General features: G+C 54.3%; 1 protein-coding gene across 1 annotated transcript; it reads left to right on the top strand.

Annotated features, from left to right (window-relative positions):
• The first annotated feature begins 13,239 nt into the window (after positions 1-13,239).
• LOC122453088 (proto-oncogene tyrosine-protein kinase receptor Ret-like) lies at positions 13,240-20,554 on the top strand. Its single transcript, XM_043486942.1, has 2 exons — positions 13,240-13,428; positions 20,405-20,554. Exons 1-2 carry the CDS (start codon positions 13,293-13,295, stop codon positions 20,539-20,541), a joined length of 273 nt encoding a protein of 90 aa, XP_043342877.1. The 5' UTR covers positions 13,240-13,292; the 3' UTR covers positions 20,542-20,554.
• The last annotated feature ends 272 nt before the right edge of the window (positions 20,555-20,826 follow it).

Raw genomic sequence — 20,826 nt, forward strand, 5'->3', positions numbered from 1 at the left:
GTGATCAGGTGAGAGGCCGAAGCCAGGGTGGACTTGGTGGCCTCAGAACCTAGAAGAGGACTTCCCATGCCTCTCCTGTGCTTAGCCAAGGTGTCCAGCTGAGGCTAGGAGGACTGGACTGGGAGCGGGGCTGCTAGCATGGACCTGTGACACTTGGTAGGAATGCAAGTGGCTTTTTCACAGCCTGGACTTAAGGAGTTGGGTGGTGGGAGAAAGGCCCTCCAATCCAGGGAAAGCAGGTCTCCTGCCCCACCCACTCTTCCAACAGGATGAGTAAGAAACTGATTGACGACACTGAGAGTGGAGAGGTGGCCCCGCGGTACTCAGGAGGAGACAGCTGGGCGTTTGGAGAGGCCTGCGGGCACACTACTCAGAGTGGCAGTTCTGGAGCTCTCTCAGTGTGGCGCTCCAGACTGCCGCAAGTGAGCCAGGGCCACTGCTCCGGGACTCACCCAGGCTGGGAGTAGCCCGGCCTCAGGGCGGCCCCTTGTGGATGCAGCCCTTCAGTGGCCGTGCCTCTTACCTGGGGTATGGGCTGGGTCTCTAGGGGATGAAAGCCCTCCCTGCTGGCCTAGACCTACCTCCCCCAGACCGGAAGCTCTCTTCTGTGCTGGATGACTGATGAGAGGCAGGGTAGGGAGGCAACCAGATGGAGCGGCAGTGGCCTGGACCCCAGTGTTGGGGAAGGAAAGCACTGCCTCAGGGCTGGCAGGGATGGGCTAGAGGGCTCAGGGGTGCTCAGACCAAGGTCATAGGACATCACCAGACCCCTAGTGTGTGCCCCTCTCCATGTGTACACACTCTCATTGTGTAAGAATTCACACGCCTTCAGAAAAAGGCGCCATCCCAGACACAGACTCCCAGAGTAGGGCAGTACTCCTCACCCACACTCTGGTATCTGTGTGAGGGCACACATGGGCACACACACACACTCTTGAATCCATGCTCACACACTCTCATGCTCACTCTTGGTGATCACCGAGACACCACTGCCCTTTCTCAAGGATATGTGATCATGAGGCCTGTGGACACACTCACACCCATGCTCGGCCCCTCACACTACACCCTTATCTGGGAAACCCAGCCCCCCTCCCTGCTACTCCCACACATTGCGACCCCTGCGTGTATACACAGGGACACCTGCTCCTCCCTATTCACACTCAGGGGGCACAGCCTGTCCACCTGGGGCATCCTGGACCCATCTAGAAGTTGTTCTCAGAAGAGTGTGTGGCGTTTTACTGCTCCAGTGCAGGTACAGATGTCCCCGTGGCATGGATGAAGAGACTGATTCCCAGCTTCCAGGGCTCTCCCTGAATGTCTCAGGCTGACTGCTCACCCAGCACCTTCTCCCTGCTCTTCCTCATGAGGCCTCGCACCTCCCATCTTCCTGGCCTGGCTTCTGGGTTCCTGTTTTGCTCAGTACCTCTGCCCACAAGGAGAGACCTGCCCCCTGTGCCTGCACGCCCCTGGGGCCTCTCACTCCCAGTACTGGCCATGACTTCCAGCCTGCTCTCCAGGCTGTGGGCCCTGCCCCTCTGCAGTTGGACCTGGGTGTGCCACTTTTGCTGGGACCAGCAGGTGCCAGCGCAGCCCCTCAGCCAGGAAGACTGCTCTGCCGACCTCTTTGTTTCTCTTTCTGCCCCTTCCCTCTCTGGCCAGGGACGAGTGGTGGTGTGCTTCATCAGGCTCACCTGGGTCCCCCTAAGCCCTTCTGGCCTCTGAGAGCTGCCTGCGCTCCACACTGACTGTCCTGGGCCCTAGCAGAGTCCAGCCTTCTGAGGGAGCAAGGGGCTGGGTCAGCTGGTAGGCTCCTAAGAGTAGGGTCTGCAAGCAGAGAGCAAATGGGGAAGTTTATTGAGACCATTGCAAAATTGCCTTTATTCTGCAGAATTGCATTAAGGATGGCTAAGTAAATCACTGTTTCCTTGGTGGTGTGAAGAAAATGGGATTCTTTTACCTAATGGGGTGCTAATGGCCTTTTAGCCAGGGGAGGAGAAAACAAATGAAAAATTATGGGATCTGTTAACCTGAAGTATGGGGTGCCAAGCGGAAGTGGGGGGGGGGGCAGGAAACTGCTGCCTTGCCTGAGGGCTTCTCCCCCTGTGACCCAAAAGAGGTGCCCTCTGCCTATTGGTCTTAACTGGATAAGGTGATGCCAGCAACAGCCACCCCAGGGGGCCCACAGCATGCTGATCCTGTGCTCAGCACCGCCTGTCTGCTACTCACTGTATCCTCCTGAAACCCTGAGGGATGTGGCCTTGTATTCCCATTTCATAGGTAAGAAAACTGAGGCTCCCACAGCCCGTGTACCTGAGCCCGTGAAGAGGACTTCATGACTCTGTGGCCCTGGTCCTCTGGTTTTCAGCAAGCCCCTCCTCTGGGCCAGCGGTGGTGGGGACCTGCAACAGGGCTCAGGAGGAGTCCGGGGATGGGTGTGGGGAAGGTGGCCCTGAGTCTGCTCACCCACTGGTCACCCTCTGGTGGGGTGCTCCAGGGGCCCGAGGGACAGCCTGGCCTGGGTCTGGGACGGAAGTGTGCTGCCATGCTCCCCAACACCTGAGTCAGGAGCCCGCAGGACTCTGGCTGATTCTCAGATGGGACTGCTACTGTAGCTGATGTCTGGGAGTCCTACAGGTCCAGGAACTGCCTCCAGGTGGGATCCTGTCATAACTGGCCCCAGGGGAGGGAGCGTGCTAGTGGTGTAGGCTGAGAGTGTGACCCTTGTACCCGCCTCTGCCTGGGGACCTAGAACCTGACAGAAGCCACTGTGCTGAGGAGTGGGGGAGGGCAGGGGCTGGGCTTCAGGGCACATGGGTATGACTGTGTCTCCTTACCTGGACTCCAGGACATTCTGGGAGAAGAAAGTGCCCACTGGGCTCCCCAGGAAAGAGGCAGAGCTGGAGAAGTGCCCCCCAACAGCGGTATTGCTTCCTTCTATCCTGAAGAAGTGGCTAGTCTCCACTCTGGAGACCCACCCCCTTCCTGTGGATGTGGGGGAGGACACTTCCTCCTGTGGGGGTTGTGTTCAGGCTCCAGTCCCTCATCTTCTCCTCTTCATTTCTTTCTCTTCTTCCTCCTGGTTTCTGCAATTGTTTTTCTGAGAGAGTGACTTAATAGTAACAATAACAGTACTGGTGAGCAGCCCACATACACGCTCCGAGGGACCACCTGCCACCCAGGCAGCTTCTCCAGGACTAGGGGTGCACCCGGGGAGAATGCAGAAGGTGACTTTGACCTCAGAGCTATCTCCATGTAGGAGAAATGGGCAGTAAAGGAAGCGCCAAGCTGTCATTTATCTCAAATGTGTGTGTGTGATATCAAATGGAAGTGCATGGCAGAAGGCAGGCTGTGGGGCCGGGTGGAAGCAGGGATGGTGGGCTGCCAGGCAGGAAAGGGGCCCTTCTGGGCTTGGGCCACAGGGTGTGAAGGCGGTGGAGGACATCCCCCTCCCTCCCTCCCTCCTGCCTTCTCACTTGCTTCCCCTGGGTCTTCAAGGGCAGAGTGCTATGCTTTATGGGTGGGCATGCTTCAGCTCCTGGAAGACTGGGGGGTTGGTGTGACTCAGAGAGATCACCCAGGGCCATGACCTGGGTAGTCTCAGAGGGGCTTGAAGGGGTATGAAGACTCAGGCCTCCAGAGCCCACATGGCTTTCCCTCCCTACCCCAGAGCAGCGGACTGGCAGCGCAGGTCCCCCTCCCTGACCCCCGTGTTCCCATGCTCAAGGGAGGCTGTGGCTCCCAAGACAGAGCTCCGCCATACCTGAGAGGACCTGAGGGTATTGTCCTCTTTGGGCTGAAGCCCTGGGAGCCCCTGTGGACGGGGCCCACTTCCTGCCTGGCTTCACCTCCCAATCCTCCCACCATCCGCCTTCCCAAGCTCTGGACCAGACGAGACCTGGGCTTCCATCAAGCTCTGGCCTCACAGCTGGGTAATTGTGGGAGCCCCTGGCACCTGTCCCTGAGGCTGGAGCCTGAAAGCCAGTGGCCCTATCAGCTGTCCACTGCAAGACCCTGGGCAAGGTAGGGTGGGGCGAGAGAGAGCAGGGAGGTAGAACTGATACCCCCTAGAAAGCGTGGTTGTGGGTGTGATGACGCCAGCAGGAGCTTGGGGAAGGCAGATCAGGCACCACCTGGGCCCTCAAGGAGAGCAGGTGGCCAGCCCTGAGCAAACACCTCTGTTTGCTTTTGCCTGGTGAGCGGCTCCACAGAGTATAGCAGCCAAGGCACCACTGTAGAAAGGTCACCTGTGCACCTGGACAGGTGTGTGCCCACCTGTTGGTCCGGCCGATGCAGGCTCTCCATGACATCAAGGATACCTAGTGGGACTGGGGGCCTCTGTGGCAGGCAGGGATCAGTTCTGGGACCCACTCAGGGAAGACACCCCTGCCCCTGCAGACCCACGTCCTGGGGGCCCCAGCCCACTGCCCCCAGATTCAGGTACTGGGACTTTACTTTATCCCCATCTTAAGCCTTCACTCTTCTGACCTGGGAGCTACTGTCTGGGTTCCACAGGGCCCTGGGCTCCAGAGAAGTATCTAAGGGGCAGGGTGGCCGGGAGAGGGAGGCAGAGCTCCAAGCTGTGCCCTGATTACCAGCTCTGACTGCCCTGTGATTGAAGAAACAATTTGGCTTCTGAAACAGTCAGAACCTCTCTGGTGAGATAATGGACATCAGAACTGGTTCTAGTCCCCCATTCCTGCCTATGGGATTGCCAGAAAACTCCAGTGGTTCTTAGTCTTAGCAAAAGGGGGAAAGAAACCATGTAAGTTCCTAAGCTTTAATTAACAAAAAAAAAAAAAAAGGAAAAGAAAAACTATAAGTTCCTAAGCTTTAACTAACAGCCTGGAAAATGCTTGGGAAGATATATGTTCTGTGTGCCAGAACCTGAGAGTGAGACAGGTGTGGGGGTGGGGGGCGATCTGGGGTGCACAGCGTGGTGGTGGGAGTCCGAGTGGAGGGAAAGAGTTTATGGAGTTTCTTTCTCAAGTTTTTCTACCCCTGAAACAGTCAAAGACACAGATACGGTGAAACAGGGAAAGACCCAGAAGCTGGGGGGCTGGTTCAGAGTGTGCTTTCTCCTTCCCTCCTCCCCTATCCTGCCTTTCCAGCATTGCCCATGGTGCATCTGATGCTCTTTTTTTTTCTTTCTGGGAAGGAGAAAGGATGGAATCAGCACTCCATTCCGCCACCTCTTGGCCATGACATGGGTGCAAGGTGACCGTGTACTCTGTGCTGTGAGCACATGCTTTGCCACTGGGTTGAGCCTCCTCATCAGATTGGCACCTGCAGGGGATCTTTACAGGAGATCACACATGTGACTCCACAGAGCCTTGAGAAGTTTCCGCTGGGACCCTCTTGAATCTTCTTCTGCAGCCACCTATCCCCTGTACCTATGTGAGCAGGAAAGACTATGAACTTGGGGGTGACAGAAACCCCCAGTCTCAACGTCTCAACACTGTTCATTTGTCTCCTGCTCCCCGCCCCCTGCCCTTGGCAGCCACTCCACACCTGACTGTGTGCACAAGAGGGGCCCAGAGCTCTGAGGAGTCGGGTTTCTAGGGCCCTGGGCTCTTTGCCCATTTCCACAGGCTGGAATCCCATCACAGGGTCCTTTTCTCTGCAAGAGAAGCCAGTGTGCAGAGGAGAGCATGGTGGTTTGGTGGGATGCACACTGGGGCACCTGTGCAGGCTCCTGGGGTCCGCTCTGGACTTGTGCCCCTGCCTCTTCCAGGGTGGTCTCTCCTGCGGAGATGGGGGGAAGAACAGGGTGGTAAACAATTAAAATTCACTTCTTTTGAGGTATGAAATTCACATAACAAAATTAGAGTGAACAGTTGAGTGGGATTTAGTACATTCACAGCATTGCATATTCATCACCCCTGTGTAGTTCCAGAACATTATTGTTAACCCCCCAAAGAAAACCCCATACCCATTAGGCAGTGCGCCTAGTCCCCCCACACTAGCCCCTGGTAACTGCCACTCTGCACCTGTCTCTATGGGCTTGTCTATTTTGGATATTTAAAATAAATTGACCTTTCATTTGTATCAGGCTCCTTTTACTTGGTTGGAGGTATATCCGTGTTGTAGCATGTATTGGTATTTCATTCCTTTTTAAGGGTGAGTAATATTACATTGCATGTATTGGGTTGGCCAGGAAGTTTGTTTGGGTTTATGAACTTTAGGGCCAATGCAACATGTATCACATTTATTTATTCATTCATCTCTTGGTGGACATTTGGGTTGTTTACATCTTTTGACTTTTGTGAATAATGCTGCTGTGGATATTTTTGTGTGAGTATCTGTTTGAATCCCTGTTTTCAGTTCTCTTAGGTGTTTATTTTGGAGTAGAATTGCTGGGTCATGTGATAATTTCAACTTTTCTGAGGAACTGCCAAGCTCTTTTCTGAGGAACTGCCAAGCTATTTTCTGATAACAACTGAAACATTTTACAATTTTACCAGCTGTGTGTGAGAGTTCTAGTTTTACCACATCCTCACCAACACATGTTAGTTTCTGTTTATATTTTTAAATTGTATCAATTTTCTTGGATACAAGCAGTGTCCTCACCTATGGTTTTGATTTGCTTTTTCTTAATTATCAGTGATGCTGAGAGTCTTTTTACTTCCTTCTCGGCCATTTGTATCTTTTTTGGGGAAGCAACTATTTTGCCCCTGTTTCAATTGGGTGGACCTTCTTTTGTTGTTGAGTTTACTTTGCTTTATCAAATTTCCACCAGGTGTTCCCACCTGCTCAGGGTGGGAAGATCTTGACTAGGGGGTTATCAGGAAGCCTTTGTGGGCCCAAGGAGGTCTCATTCAGGAGTCAGGGAGGAGGCGGCTCCTTGCCAGGCTGTCCTGTGGATGCTTCTGGGACTTTGTATGCTTCCCTTTTTCTTCCTCTTCCCACACAGTATCTGGAAGATTTTTGCTCTTTATTCGGACTCCTGGTTATTTATTGCGGGTTGGCAAGTGCTTGGTTTGGAAATGAAGGGTAAGGCTGGAAAGGAGGAAGCAGGTTGGAGACATGGTCTTCCTGACCTTCCAGAGTCAGTCAGCATCCTCTCTCCCTGCCTTCTGGGACCTTCTTGGTTTTCCAGAAGGTCCTGGCTGGGGGAGCTCTGAGCTCTGTGGTAGAACTGAGTGTAAGGGAGAACTAGTGTGTAAAGACACCACACCAGTATGAGGCAGAAACACACATCCTCCCAGCAGCCTGGGTCACCCTTGTACCAGAACTCGTCTGCTGGTGGTCAGCCCCTGCGTGATCCCTTCACAGCCCGAGGCTGGGGCCGCAGCCTGTGACCCAGCAGACACTGACCAGGACCCCAGTGCATTCCCTCTCGCCTGTCCCTCTGCCCTCCTCTTTCCTGGGACCATCCTGCATCACTGCATCTGATTTGCCTCAGTGGCAGACCTGGGTCCAGTGTCCTCTCCTTGACTTTGTGATGAAGGTCAAAAGAGCAACAGGGACCATACCCAGGTTAGACTGAACTCCTCCAAAGGGAAGAATTACCCTTGGCAATTTCCACGCCCCCACCCCCCGGCAAGACTCTCAAGGGAGGTGCCAAGAGACCCCGAGACTCCAAGGCTTCCTCCTTGGGAAGCTGCCCCTAGGACTCTGGACACTGGGCTGAATGAATTCAGTTAGTCTCACTCTAAGGGTCAGAATGTTAGTCTGCTTTTATTTTTTCATTTGTTTTGTTCGTTGAATAAATGCTGCTGACGACAAGTTGTCTTTAATAAACCACAAGTTCTTTGCAAAAAAAAAAAAAAAAGAGAGGGAGAAAAGAGGAGAAGTGGCTCTGGCTCCCACCAGTAGGTGCTTGGTCCCAGCAGCCCTTCCAGGGAGGGTCCCTGTCCCTGTTCACAGCTGGGAACAGACGCAGAGAGGCTGAGCACTGAGTGGGCCATGCAGGAAGACAGAGAAGGAGCGTGGCCTGGGCCTGGCTCTGCACTTGTCTCTCTGCTTTCACGAGTCACACTGAAATCTCTCCTTTGTATCTAGACTCACTTCTGAAGGTGAAATGTGTGTGTGTACGTGCATGCATGTGCACGTGTGCACGCACACATGCTCAGTTGTATCCTACTCTTTGCAACCACATGGACTCTAGCCCTCCAGGCTCCTCTGTCCATGGGATTCTCCAGGCAAGAATACTGGCGTGGGTTGCCATTTCCTCCTCCAGGGGATCTTCCCAACCCAGGTATCGAATAGTAGGATCTAACAGCAGCAAAGAAAAGGACCCCTCAAGGCTCAGTCCTGTGTCCAGGGGGCATGGGCACATCAGGCCCCCAGCATCCCCAGGTACCTGCACACTCAGCAGCCTTGACCATGTCTGTCCCTGTTGGACAGCGCTGGCCGAGCAAACTCCCCCCTGTTCATGCCTTCCTGGGCCTTTGCTCTGTTTCACTGAGATATGAAAGAGCAAATTTCCACGAGGAGACTTTTAAGGGCACCTGCATTTTTGAGGAGACTGAAGAAGACTATGGAGGATTATTTAGGTTGCATTTTCCACCTGGTCAGCAAGCAGGTGGATGGGTGGCCTGGAGTCCCAGGTCATGGTGCCCTGGCTTTTCCACATGTGTGTGCACAGCCGTCACCGAGCAGAGGAGCCTGGTGGCCATGTATACCTAAGAGTAGAACCCTTAAGTCCTGGCTCACTCACTCTGTACAGCCTTGGGCAAGGTAGCCTCTCTCTGCCTTGGTTTCCTTGCTCTAAGACAGGAACCAGAAGTTGTCCTTACCTCTGGCAGTTGTCGTGTCCATTAGTAGGGTGATGCACGTGAAGCATTTGGAATAGAGCCTCTCGGGAAGAATGCATTGGCTTGCCAAAAAGTTCGTTTGGGTTTTTCTGTAATATCATGCATTAAAAACTCAAACGACCTTTTTGGCCAACCCAATAAAGAAGTCTCACTCTTGCTGAGTTAAATCCAACTCTTTGCAACGCCATAGACTGTAGCCCATCAGACTCCTCTGTCCATGGGATTCTCCAGGCAAGAATACTGGAGTAGGTTGCCATTTCCTCCTCCAGGGGATCTTCCCGAGCCAAGGATCGAACCTGTGTCTCCTGCATCGCAGGCAGATTCTTTACCTGATGAACCTTCGGGGAAGCCCTTGCTGGTTAATGGTAAACCTGGGCTGGGCGAGACCGGTGCTGGGGGGAGGGGCAGAAAGGGGCAGGACCATGGCTGTTCAAGGAGGTCCAATGAGGTGACACATTTGTTGAGATCTGAGTCATAGTGCCCTGCTGGGTGAGAGGGGGACAGTTGCTGGGCAGCAGCAGCAGAGTCAAAGCCTGGGATGTCCTGGCCAGTCGCCAGGGCTGACCTGACCAGGCCGGGGCTGATACACCTGCCGTTGGCTGGGGTTACAAAGCACAGGAACCCCAGAGCCAAGGGAGCCTGGTGACCTGCAGAACAGTCATCATCAGGCCACTTGGGTGGCCAGTCTTTTTCCAGTCAGGCTTTGCCCTGGGTAAAGAAATTAATTGTAACCTAATTCGCAGTTTCCTTTGCATAGAAGCTGGAAGGAACTGCTAGTGAGGCTGGTGAGTAACTCAGTGGCAGCTGGGAAATCACATTTGGGCATGAGTGTCCATCATCTGAGCGAAGCTGTTGCAGCTGGTCCGGGTGGTTGGGGATGTGGGTGGTGGCCACGGGTGCCTGCTAGGTGCAGCCTGGCCCTCAGGCCTCTGGGAACAGAAGGTTGGGGCCTGGGCACAAGGGAGGAATTTGGGCTGCTGGCTCCATGCAGCTGGGCTGCAGATCTCGTCTGCACACCTCACTACCCCAAACTTCAGCCACACCCTGACCCCTTCCTGCCCATCAGCAGAGGACTACGTAGATGGCATGGCAGAGGAGGGGGTTGTCAGGAGACCTAGGCCTGGTTGCAGTTCCATTCTGAGAGCAAGAAGTGAATTCTCTTCCTCAGAATTGGGAAACAGACGGGGAGACTGAGGTCTACAGTAAGAGCTCGGGTAAGGTGGGCAAGTCAGAGCTTTTCACGTGTGGAGGAATGTACCTGTACGTACAGGTCTGTGGTGCCTCTGAGGCAAGGCCTGGTCCTCGGGTTTCTCCTCCTCTCTCCAGGCCACCAGCCACCCTGTCCAGGCAGGGCCCACGCAGACAGGTGTGTGGGGAGACACAGTACCCCTGCATGTGATCGCCTGCCCTGCCCACCGTGGACCACACGATGAGGCTCAGTCTGAAGGGATGATGGAGGGAAAGCCTGCAGAGCTGGGCTATGTGTGAAGTCCCTGACCAGACAGGCAGGCAGGTGCCTGGGCTCTGCACTAGACAGAATCCTCAGGAGCGTGGAGAGCCCCAGGCATCCAGGGTGTGCCAGGGTGGCTGCTCACTCCTCCTTGTGTGCCAGGCCTTTGTGCCAGCTGGCCTTTGTTGTGTGCCCAGTCCGGGCCAGGAAGGCCACTCAGCCTTGTGGCCACAGTGGCACACAGGCTGTCCACTGAGGGCTGCTGGCAGCATTTGGGAAGAGGGAATTTAAGACTGGAATTGAGGCTGCTCTCATGGTGACTAGTGTCCTCACTGGGCACCAAGTAAAGTAGCTAGCCCTGGCTTGTATTCACCACCCATGTATGCACTTAGCTGTCCAGCTTTGGGTACACCTGCACAGGCCAGAGTTTTCTTGATGATTTTGTAGAGAGGCTTCAGTTCCCAGCATGAGGACTGGGGCAAGCTGTCATATTCCCTGCAAGGAGGCACTGGCTTGTGACATCTAAGCTGAGCCCAGGACCCGTGAACAGAGGTGGCTGGCTCTCAAAGGGCCACCCAGGCCTTCCCTTCTCGCCTGCTCTGTGCCAGGCATCAGGCAAGGTTCTGGGAATGCAGCAGTGAACAGGACAGGCCCGGGCTGGCTTTGTGGGTCTTTCCAGTCCAGCTTTCTTCCCACATCTTATGTGGGTCAAACCTGGCAAAGCTGCTTCATTTGGAAGCCTCTGGATGCCTAGCAGAGTGATGATGGTGGCGATGGTTGGAGGGTGGAGTGATGGTGGGTGGTGATGGTGTAGGCATGGTCAGCAGTAGTGGTGAAGCTGGTGGGTGAAGGTGTGAGGTGATGGTTGTGGGGAGGGTGGTGATGGTGTCAGTAGTGGTTAGGGTGTGGGGATGATAATATAGTGGGGGGCTGGAGTTCAGGTGAAGTTAGTGATGGTGGTGGTGATGCTGTGTAGGTGAGGGGGGTGAAGGTGATGGTGCTTGTGGGGAGAGTGGTGATCATGGTAGTGGTAATGGTGTAGCTGGGGGTGGTGATTGTGGTTGGGTAATGGTGGTGATGGTGGTGATGGTTTTATGGCCACACACAGGAGGTACTGAGCATACCATCAGCCCCATTTATGGCCAAAGTGGGGCTGGCCTGCAGGGCCCTCTCTGCGCTCATAGGCACTGGTTCTCCTGACCTGTGCTTTTTTCCTAAAAAGCCAAAATTACATTACAATCCCTTGCAAAACCAGCCTCCATCTGGGACAAAAAATGGAGATCGTGGGGTGTGTGGAGCATCCTACAGGGTGACCCTGCCTGAGAGTGCACATGTGTGTGTGTGCATGTGTATGTCATTCTGCCTAATGTCTCCCAGTTGGCAGTGTTCCTCAGTTACCAGGCCATCATTTCCTGAGCCGTGGTCAGTGATTTTGTTCTTAGGTGTCCTCAGGGTTTCTTTGCTCAATGCCAACTCTGGCCTCACCCAGGCAGGTCGTGCACTAGAGAGTGCTGTGTGCCCCACGTGAGCCTCATGGGGTGGGGAGGGGCATCCGTGAGGCTCCATTGCACTCATCCTGCCACTGGCCACCCACCTGTGGCTCCCTGTGCCTGTCAGACCAAGCCAGGGGGTCTTGACCAAGGTGATATCACCCATCTCTCTGATACCCTGCCCCCTCTCCTATCCCAAAGTCTCACTGTTTTCCAAATGTGCCCAGCTGTTAACCTCCCGCCCACCTTCCCCCCGCCACTCTGTGCTTAAAACCATTTATGTATTAGTTTGTTCCTTCCTGGATTCCTTTGTTGTTTCACTCACTAGTTTGTTGTTTCAGACAGATTGTGACATGATCTGACTGACCCTGGCTGCTCTGGGGCAAGTGGCCTATGGGGTCAAGAGTGGTCTCAAGGAGGGACTTCCCTGGTGGTCCAGTGACTAAGACTCTGTGCTCCCAAAGCAGGGGGCCTGGCTTCAGTCCTGGTCCAGGAACTTAAATCTTGCATGCCACAACTAAGATCCAGTACAGCCAAAAAAAAAAAAGAGTGGGCTCAGGGAGGCTAGGTGGTCCTCTAAGCTGAACTGAGATGAGGGAGAGGATGGAGCGAGTTGGTACGGATGTCTCTGGTACTTGGGTGGAGGTCAGGGCTGGTGAACGTGGCATTCCTTGGCCCAGAGGCAGCCATTCAAGCTGTGGGACTGGCTGCCATTTGCTTAAGGACGCTCTGGAGAGAACACCTAGAAGATAAGCTGAGACGGAGGAAACCCACATGGGGGTGAGCAGGCTGGCTCATCAGAATGAAATAGGAAAGCACCAAACACAGGAGGTCCTGAAGCAACCAGAGAGAAGAGAGAACCAAGAAGGGAATCATCAGAATGAGTACAGAGCTCTCAGAAGCAGGACAGCAGAATCACGCTTTTGAAGGACAGAATAACTGTCCTGTAGAAGTCTCAGGGCTTCCCAAGTGGGCTTCCCAGTTGGCGCAGTTGATAAAGGGTCTGCTTGCCAATGCAGGAGATGCAGATTCAATCCCTGGGTCGGGAAAATCCCCTGGAGGAGAAAATGGCAACTCCCTCCAGATATTCTTGCCTGGAAAATTCCATGGACAGAGGAGCCTGGCAGGCTACAGTCCATGGGGTCACAAAAGAGTTGGACATGACTGAACACTCACACACACAGAATTCTCTGCCCAGCAGAAGTGCCTTTCAAGAATAAGGTAAAAGTGTTTTAAAAAGAGGGGCAAGGGAAACAAAGACCCAGATTCATGTTTCTGTGAGTGTATGAGGTGGAAGGGGCGTGTGGGAGGGGCAGCACTGTTGCTAAACGTCCAGTTAAGTTGGCCACAGGTTCATGAGTGTTTGTTGCAGAACACTATTTTGACATAAATGTTCTGCAAAATATACTGCTTGTACATGTCAAATATTCAACTAGAATAAAGAGAAAATGTGAACAGGATATGAGAGGAGGGGCATGGGGTGGACGAGGAGAGGATAATGGTGCCAAAAGTTGCTGTCTGGGCGGTGGGGCTAGGGGGACCCTCCACAGGGACAGCTGGCCCTCAGGGAGAGGGGCAGTCCCTGGGGAGGAGTCCATGAGGTCTGCTTCCTGTTCCTGCAGAAGTGATGGCATTAGGAAACCACCGTCTGTTAAGGAGATTGTGCTGGGCCATAATAAAGCTGTCATCTGCAGGATCTGGTGCTCGTCACAGGCAGGAGCAGGGCTGCCCGGTGAGTGGATTCTGCGGGAAGGTACTGCCTTGCACACACATGTGGGCACTATTATCACCCCACTCAGTTCTTAGATCAGACCATCTTGCCATGTGTTTTTTTCTTGAGAGCCCCAAATTCTGGCTTTTACATTGCAGTCCTAGGACATTGGTTGTCTGGGGCCTTGTGTGGGATGACCACGGTGACTGCCACTCACTCTAGTCAAGGGTGCCCAGTTAGGAAGCACCTGCCTGGATCTGGGTTGGTATGGTCAGACTGGCAGCACATCCTCAGTCGAGGGTAGCAAGGAGGTCAAAGGAACCTCAGGGGAGTTGTGCATGGCCTCTCATGGCCAGGGCTGACCAGGGGGCACTGGTGAGGTGAGCCTGCAGTTAGGACTGGGTAGGCTCGGTATGTCTCACTAAATGAGCAAGAAGATGGGGGAGGTGGGGGTGGGTCTGCAACAGTGTGAGAGAATGTGCATGTGACATGCTAAGTGTAAGAGAGATGTGTGTATCAGTCTGGGTCCAATCCAGAGACACCCACACAGCGACTGGACCAGAGGAGGTTAACATAAGAGTTGATCGGCAGTGATGAGTGTAAGAGAGCTGTGGGCCACCCTGAGGCAGAGGGCAGGAGCTTGGGGAAGGGGCTCCCTCCCCAGAGTGGGGTCACAGCTCACTGCATATTGAGAAGTTGGCTGGGTTGCAGGGGCCAGGACTGGTCTGCAGCCTCGGGGGCCAGCGGGAGGTGACCCTCCAGTACACGGGGGAGCTGAGGCTGGTGCACAAAGGCTGGTGATGGGTGCATCTGGGGGCTATGGGAGGTGATCGCGGGGCAAGGGCGTGGGCTACATTGGCGCCAAGGGGCTGCGTGCATTTGGCATGGACTGAGGCAGAGCATGCAGGATGTCCCCACAATGTGCTGCAGAAGTGAGGGATGACAACCAGAAACCCTCGTCCACCTGCGTGGTTCTCCACCGCACAGGAGGGCACTCACAGCTTCTGTGTGGGTCTGAGAATGTGTACGAGTATGACCAGTGTTCATGTGTGAGTGTTCACACAGGGCTGAGCTTGTGGACAGTTGAATGAGTGAAAGTGAAGTAGAGACTTGGGCCTGCTTCTCTCTGCATACAAATGTGAGTAAATGACACATCCAGCCAGGTGTGGAGCATTGAAGACTGCCTTTCCAGGATACAAAAAGGCTGGTGACTGCGTGTGCCGAATGAGACCATCCATGCCTGGTGGCTCTGCTTGTAAAGATGCTGGAGGAGGCCCTCCTTGGAACAGGACAGCCCGCTGTCCCCACTGAGTGTTAGTTGCACATCTTCTCCTGCAGGGGTGGGGCAGGGTGGGAGCATATGGGGCCTTGGGCCCACATGCCTGTCTCTGTTTCCATCTGCTGCATACCTGTGCATACACATTCATGCATATACACACACATGCCATGAAGGGGGCCTGGGGTCTCTGCAAATGCGAGCAGCAGCCAGGACCTTTGGCAGGTATGTCATGAGCAGTGTGGGACCCATCCCCACTCCTGTGAGAGCAAAGCCCAGCTCCTCACCCTCTGGTGTGATGCCAGGGCAACTTGAGGGGCCAGAACCCCACGTGGTGCTGGCAACATCTGTCGAGGCAGAAACGTGGGACTAGGTGTTGGGGGAGGACCCTGTCACCCAGCAGCATTCGGGGTGGAAGGTGTGGGTGGGGCAGGTTTTACAAGTCCTGCTGTGTCGACCTGCCCCAAGTTCCAGGGGAGACTCTCATCAGAGGTTGGTCAAAAAGCCCTTCCTGGCAAAACGGTGCCAGCAGGGAGGGGTGGTCAGCTGGCAAGGCCTGGGGCTTCCTGGTGGGGCCAGCATCTGCCTTGCTCCTGAGTCCCATCGCCGCTTTGTTAGTCATCGTCCAAACCCCAAGATGCCCACCCTCCAGCTGTTTGACCATGGGAAGTCTTCTCACCTCCCAGCCTCCGTGTTCTTACCTATTTAATGGGGCAGTGAAGAGGTTTGCCCAGTGATTATAAATCGGAAGTGTGAACTTCATACCGCGTGTACCTGTGCAAAGGTGAGGCCTATACCAGCTCCTCCTCTCCCCAGCCTGCCCTTCTCTTGTTCACAGTCAGAGAAAATGAGGCCCAGAGGAGGCTAGAACTTTACAAAGGCTGCACAGACCCAGGAAACTGGACACCTCTGATGGCCCTTTCTGGGCTCTTCTCCTTCACCCTCTGGGGTTGGCCCCATCATCTGTAGGGCCCACCATAGAATGCAGATTGTTCTAGAATTATGAATTATTTTAGGACAATGACAGGAGAGCATTAAACCAAGTATGGGGAACTGTGGTCTCCCCAGGCTACACCCCCCTGAGGCCAGCCCTGCACCCACACCCTCGTTCCCTACCTTGGACCATGTGTTTTTCCATCTAAACGTGTCTGTGACAAGGAGGAGCATTAAGGCGGCCATGCCCTGAGTAGGGACCACCTGGGAAGCATTTTAAGTGCATTTAAGACTGTTTCTGCTCACAATCATCGCCCAACCCACAAATCACTTTTGGCAGCAACAGACCAGGCCCCACATGGATCCTGTAGGACCTGGCTCGGAGATGAGAGCAGGCAGTGCTCTCATCCTGCACGTGAAGTCTGTGTGGTGGTGACTGGACCAGCTCGGAGGTGGGGGCTCCCTGGAGCTCAAGGCACCTCCCAGCCCCTGGACCATTGAATGTACATGTGCTCAAGGGGGCCCCAGGGGAGGAGCCCTATTCTGGATCTGCTCCTCACTACCTGGTAGGTGGAGTGAGCATCTCGCCCCCGCTTAGAAGACCGATCTGCAAGCCCTACCCCCCATGGGTGGCTCCCAGGGCTGCCAGTTCTTGCACAGCTGACCGAGGCCACAGGGATTATATCCTGAGAGAATAAGAAGGCAAAAGTCGCGATATTCTGCTGATGTGGGTGCAGGCGTCCCACACCATCCTTGACAGTACTCCGGAGACCAGAATGCAGACCTCACTTCTCCACGGAGAGCTCTGGCACACCAAGGAGAGCTGGTGGCCAGGCAGGCTGGCAGACACAGGCTGCCCTTGGCTGTGTGCCATCTGGGGGACCCACCCACACCCACCCTGGGCTTTCCCCCTCCCCACCAACTGAGTCTCCTGCAGCTCTGGGGTTGGGGCCCTGAAGGCAGCATCTCAGATCGCTAGTGGTTGGCGCTCACCTTTCTGCCAGGATGAGAAGGAGGCTGGCAGCACAGAGCCCCCTTCCCATCCAGCATGGTGTCACAAGCCTGGACTGCCACCAGGTCACCACCCTGTCAAGCCACTGGGAAATCTCTCATTCTCTTTGTGGCCAGAAAGTCAACCTTCCCGAAAGATGGTGCACCCTCCGGGGCTGCTTTCTACTGCAGGCCAGTGTCCCTGACTTGCGGTCACCGCCCAGGACTTGGGGTGGGGGTGGAGGGTGGGCACAGTAACCGTGGGTTCTGGACCATGTGACATGGGGTTGAGCAGGCCGGTGAGGGCTATGCTGCTGGAAAGACAGCCCTCCAAATCCCAATCCCCTGGCTGGCTGCACATGTGCCCTCGAGCATACAAACAACTTTCTTTCTGTCCTGCCCAGGTGTCTGTTTGCAAAGCAGTGATCCCATCAGCAGCTCCATCTGGGGCTGCGAAGAAAATGCAGGGTCACCATGTGCCACGGGGCCTGGCCTCGTGCTGTGTGAGTCCACCTGGCCGTGCTCACCCCACTCTGCACCTTTGAGAGGCGGGGTGGGTGAATGCGGTGGGCCAGGTCCTCTGGAGAAGGTGGCAGTGGAGGGAAAAGCAAGCCACTCCTCTTGCTGTCCGCAGGGCTGTGAGCATCAGCTTCTGCGCTCCTTCCCCAGCCCCCCACAGCCCACCCCAGAGCTCCCCCTAGACTCTTTGACTTGCAACCTTCATGGAGTGTTGGAGGGAAAGGAAGCTGGGCTGCTGCTTATGAATCAGGCACTTGTTTTGGGGCAGCAGGGCTGTGTCTGGTGTTGACCCCCACTTTGAATCTGCCTTCCCAGACCCGGCCTTACTGGGGCAGGACAGGGGGCCACCGTGGGCTCGGAGCCCTTCTGATTTCTGTGAGGAGTGCAGACCCAGGTTTATTACTCTGCCAGGCAGTGCAGTGGGGCTTCAGTGCACTACAGGTGGGGAGCAGCTGCCCCTTCCCTCTCGTTGGCTGAGGAAACACCACAGGAACCCTCCTGCCTTTGTCACAAGAGCAGTATGAGCAGTGCTGTAGGGTCCTCTTTGGGACCCCGAACTGTGTACTTCTCAGGAAGCGTGAGCCAGTGGAGTGCATCCTAGCTGTGCAGGAGGATCTGTCAGCTGTGGCCTGTCACTCTGCCCAGCTTGCAAAAGGCCTGCTCCGAGCTAGTGCCATTGGCTGCCTTTTCACAGAAGCATCAAGGCCAGTCTTGAGGCCATTTGGGGCTGACACAGTTCTCTGAGCTGCCAGCCATCCCTGCTAGGGTTGGCTACTAAATCCCGAAGAAATGAACACTCTGAGTGTATCTGAGAGGCAGTCCATGTCCTCGTGGCCAGTTGGGAGGCTGTGGGACAGGAGGGTGGCATCCAGCCATGTGTGGGTGGCTCCTGTCGTGGTCTCTACCAGTGAGACCCCCGGCAAGGGAAGTCAGGTCTCAGTGCTCCCTCCCCAGAGTTCCCCAGAGTGCCTTCTTCCTAGGGCTCCTGGAGCTGCCACCCCCTTGGATGGCAGGCAGCATGATGCTCTGGGTGGATCCCTTCCCCCAAGAGGTGGCAGGGCAGGAAGGCCACACGCAGAGCCTGACTTGGGCACAGGGCCAGCTCCTTGGAGTTCAGCTGCCCTTCCCAGTACCTCACCTGCAGAGACCCAGTGATTCTGGGTCCCACTCCAGGGACAGCACTCCTAGGGAGCAGTTTTCCGAAGGTCTAATAAGTCAGCTCCGTACCTGCAGCCCCCTCCTTCCATCTCTGTCTTTAGTGCCGGGTGTGCAGTAGCCTTTGACTACTGGCCAGAGCATCTCTCCCCTCCCTCCTCTCCGCCTTACTTACCTTTGTCCTTAGCCCCATTTGTCTTTTCCCTCCTTCCCTCTCTCTCCCTCTGTTTCTCTTCCTGTTCCCTCCCTCTCCTGCTGGCTCCGTGGTTCAGCCTGTTTGGCAGGGCAGCACCCACACTGGGTGGGTGGGACCCAATCAATGCACACTTCAAGTTGGCATTCCCAGCCGGGTTGCCTTTGAAGTCATCCTTGGGAAGCCTGGCACAGTGCTGGCAACCTTCCAGTTTTCTTCTGTTTCACCACTTTGGGATCCAAAAGGTCTTCACCAGTTCTCCTCACCTGACTCTAGTTGGCTCTTGATTGTTTCCCACACACAAGTGTGTCTTCAAGGACCCAGGCAGCCCCAGGGTATCTTCCACTGGTGTGGAGTGGACCAACCACTCATCTTGGTGGCTGCAAGAGAAGCAGAATGTAGGTGGAAACAAATTGATTGAAAAGAGAAATCGCTCACACACAAGTACAATGTTTCTCATGTTTGCTTTGTGTGTTAGTATTTTTTATGCTTTGTAGAGAATATTGGCAGGTTTTCAGTTTTGTTTTAAAGCATCACCTGCCCATTTATCCATCTTTTTAAAATTTCTTACTATTTAAAAATAACTGTTTATGATGCAAAATGTTGAACATACACCAAGTCAAGAGAGTAGTAGGATGAGTGCCCCATTGGTTCACCCAGCGTGGCCATGGTCAGCATCCCTCTTCCTCATGGCATTTACAGCTCTACCCACAGCCTCTCAGTGATAAATTTAGGCCACAATTACATACGTTGAAATGCACAAATCTTGGCTGTATGTTGTTGACAAATGGATGTCCCTGTGTGACCCACACCCCATCAAGATATGAAACATGTATGTTTCCCAGAATATGCCCCCTGCTTTTCCAGTCTATTACCTCCCCTACCCCCAGCTGGTACCCAGTTTGATTTCTGTCACCTAAAATCAGTCTGGAATGGTGCCATGTGATTCTTTTGTGCTGCTTCTTCCACTTAGCAGGATGTCTATGAGATGTGTCCAGGCTGTCATGTGTATCAATAGTTTGTGCCCCATCCTAACTGCATAGGGTTCCATGGTGTGATGGACTGAGGTTTGTTATCTGATAACCTGCTGGAACACATCTGGGTTCTTCCCAGTTCTTGGCTCTGTGAATAACCCCAGCATTTGTGAACAAGTCACTTGACGGACATATGTTTTCATTTTTTTCAGATAAATGGAGTGGAATTTTTCGGTACTATGGTAGGAGCATGTTTGACTTTAGATGAAGATTTTGTTACTTACAGGGGCTTCCCAGGTGGAACTAGTGGTAAAGAACCCACCTGCCAATGCAGGAGGTGTAAGTGATGCAGGTTCAATCCTTGAGTCGGTAAGATCTCTTAGAGGAGGGCATGGCAACCCACTCCAGTATTCTTGTCTGGAGGATTCCAAGGACAGAGGAGACTGGCGGGCTATAGTGCATAGGGTTACAAAGAGTTGGACACGACTGAAGTGACTTAGCATGCACGAATGTTGTTACTTATAAAGTGCTCTAGTTCATCTTTGGGGACCCCTGCCTGCTCTGCTTGTCTGGCAGCGTCTTGTACACTTCAAAACTCTGGCTCCAGGTGATTTGCTCAGAAGCTTGGGTGAAAGCCGAGTGGTTTACGTGCTTATCTATCTCAGGTAATCGAGGATGATATTGCAACTGTTTATGCTTCCTCACTTCCTCCTTTTTCTGTTTTAAAGCAGTGTATTTGCAGCTAGTGTTTAGCTATACAGATAACTGTGTGTTGATGTTCTTAGGAATACAGATGAGAAAGACCTAAGTTTTCTTTTTTGGCCCACAAGGAAGCTATTACTAAAATGTGAAGTTAGGCCGCTGGGAAAGGTGATCTGCCTGGGAGGGCTGCTGGGCTCTGCACCGTGGTCGTCCCTCAGTCCCTCCTTCCCTCACGTGTTTCCCTGCCTCCCACAGCCCCGCTGGGACTCTACTTCTCCAGGGACGCTTACTGGGAGAAGCTATACGTGGACCAGCCGGCCGGCACGCCCCTGCTCTATGTCCATGCCCTGCAGGACGTGCCAGAGGAGATGCCCAGCTTCTGCCTGGGCTAGCACCTCTACAGCGCCTACCACACGCGGCTGCACGAGAATGACTGGGTCCGCATCCAGGAGGACACGGGGCTTCTCTACCTTAACCAGAGCCTGGACCACAGCTCCTGGGAGAAGCTCAACATCCGCAGTAAGGGGGCGGCCCTGACCCCACCCCCACATGCCTCATTACCCACCCCGCCCTGCCCTCACCTGGTCCTTCCTTAGAGCCCATCACACAGCTCCTACGACTCCTGCTGTGTAAGAGTGGAGCAAGTGAGATGGGGCTGGCCTGTCCTCTTTGTCCAG

Source organism: Cervus canadensis, chromosome 14, assembly GCF_019320065.1.
Source record: "Cervus canadensis isolate Bull #8, Minnesota chromosome 14, ASM1932006v1, whole genome shotgun sequence".
NCBI lineage: Eukaryota > Metazoa > Chordata > Mammalia > Artiodactyla > Cervidae > Cervus > Cervus canadensis.

Bases quoted from the DNA above. Each gene is read 5' to 3' on its own strand.
- LOC122453088 (XM_043486942.1), top strand. From the start codon at position 13,293: ATGAGGTCTGCTTCCTGTTCCTGCAGAAGTGATGGCATTAGGAAACCA. The intron at 13,429-20,404 runs GTGAGTGGATTC...TGCCTCCCACAG, and splicing joins GGCAGGAGCAGGGCTGCCCG to CCCCGCTGGGACTCTACTTC.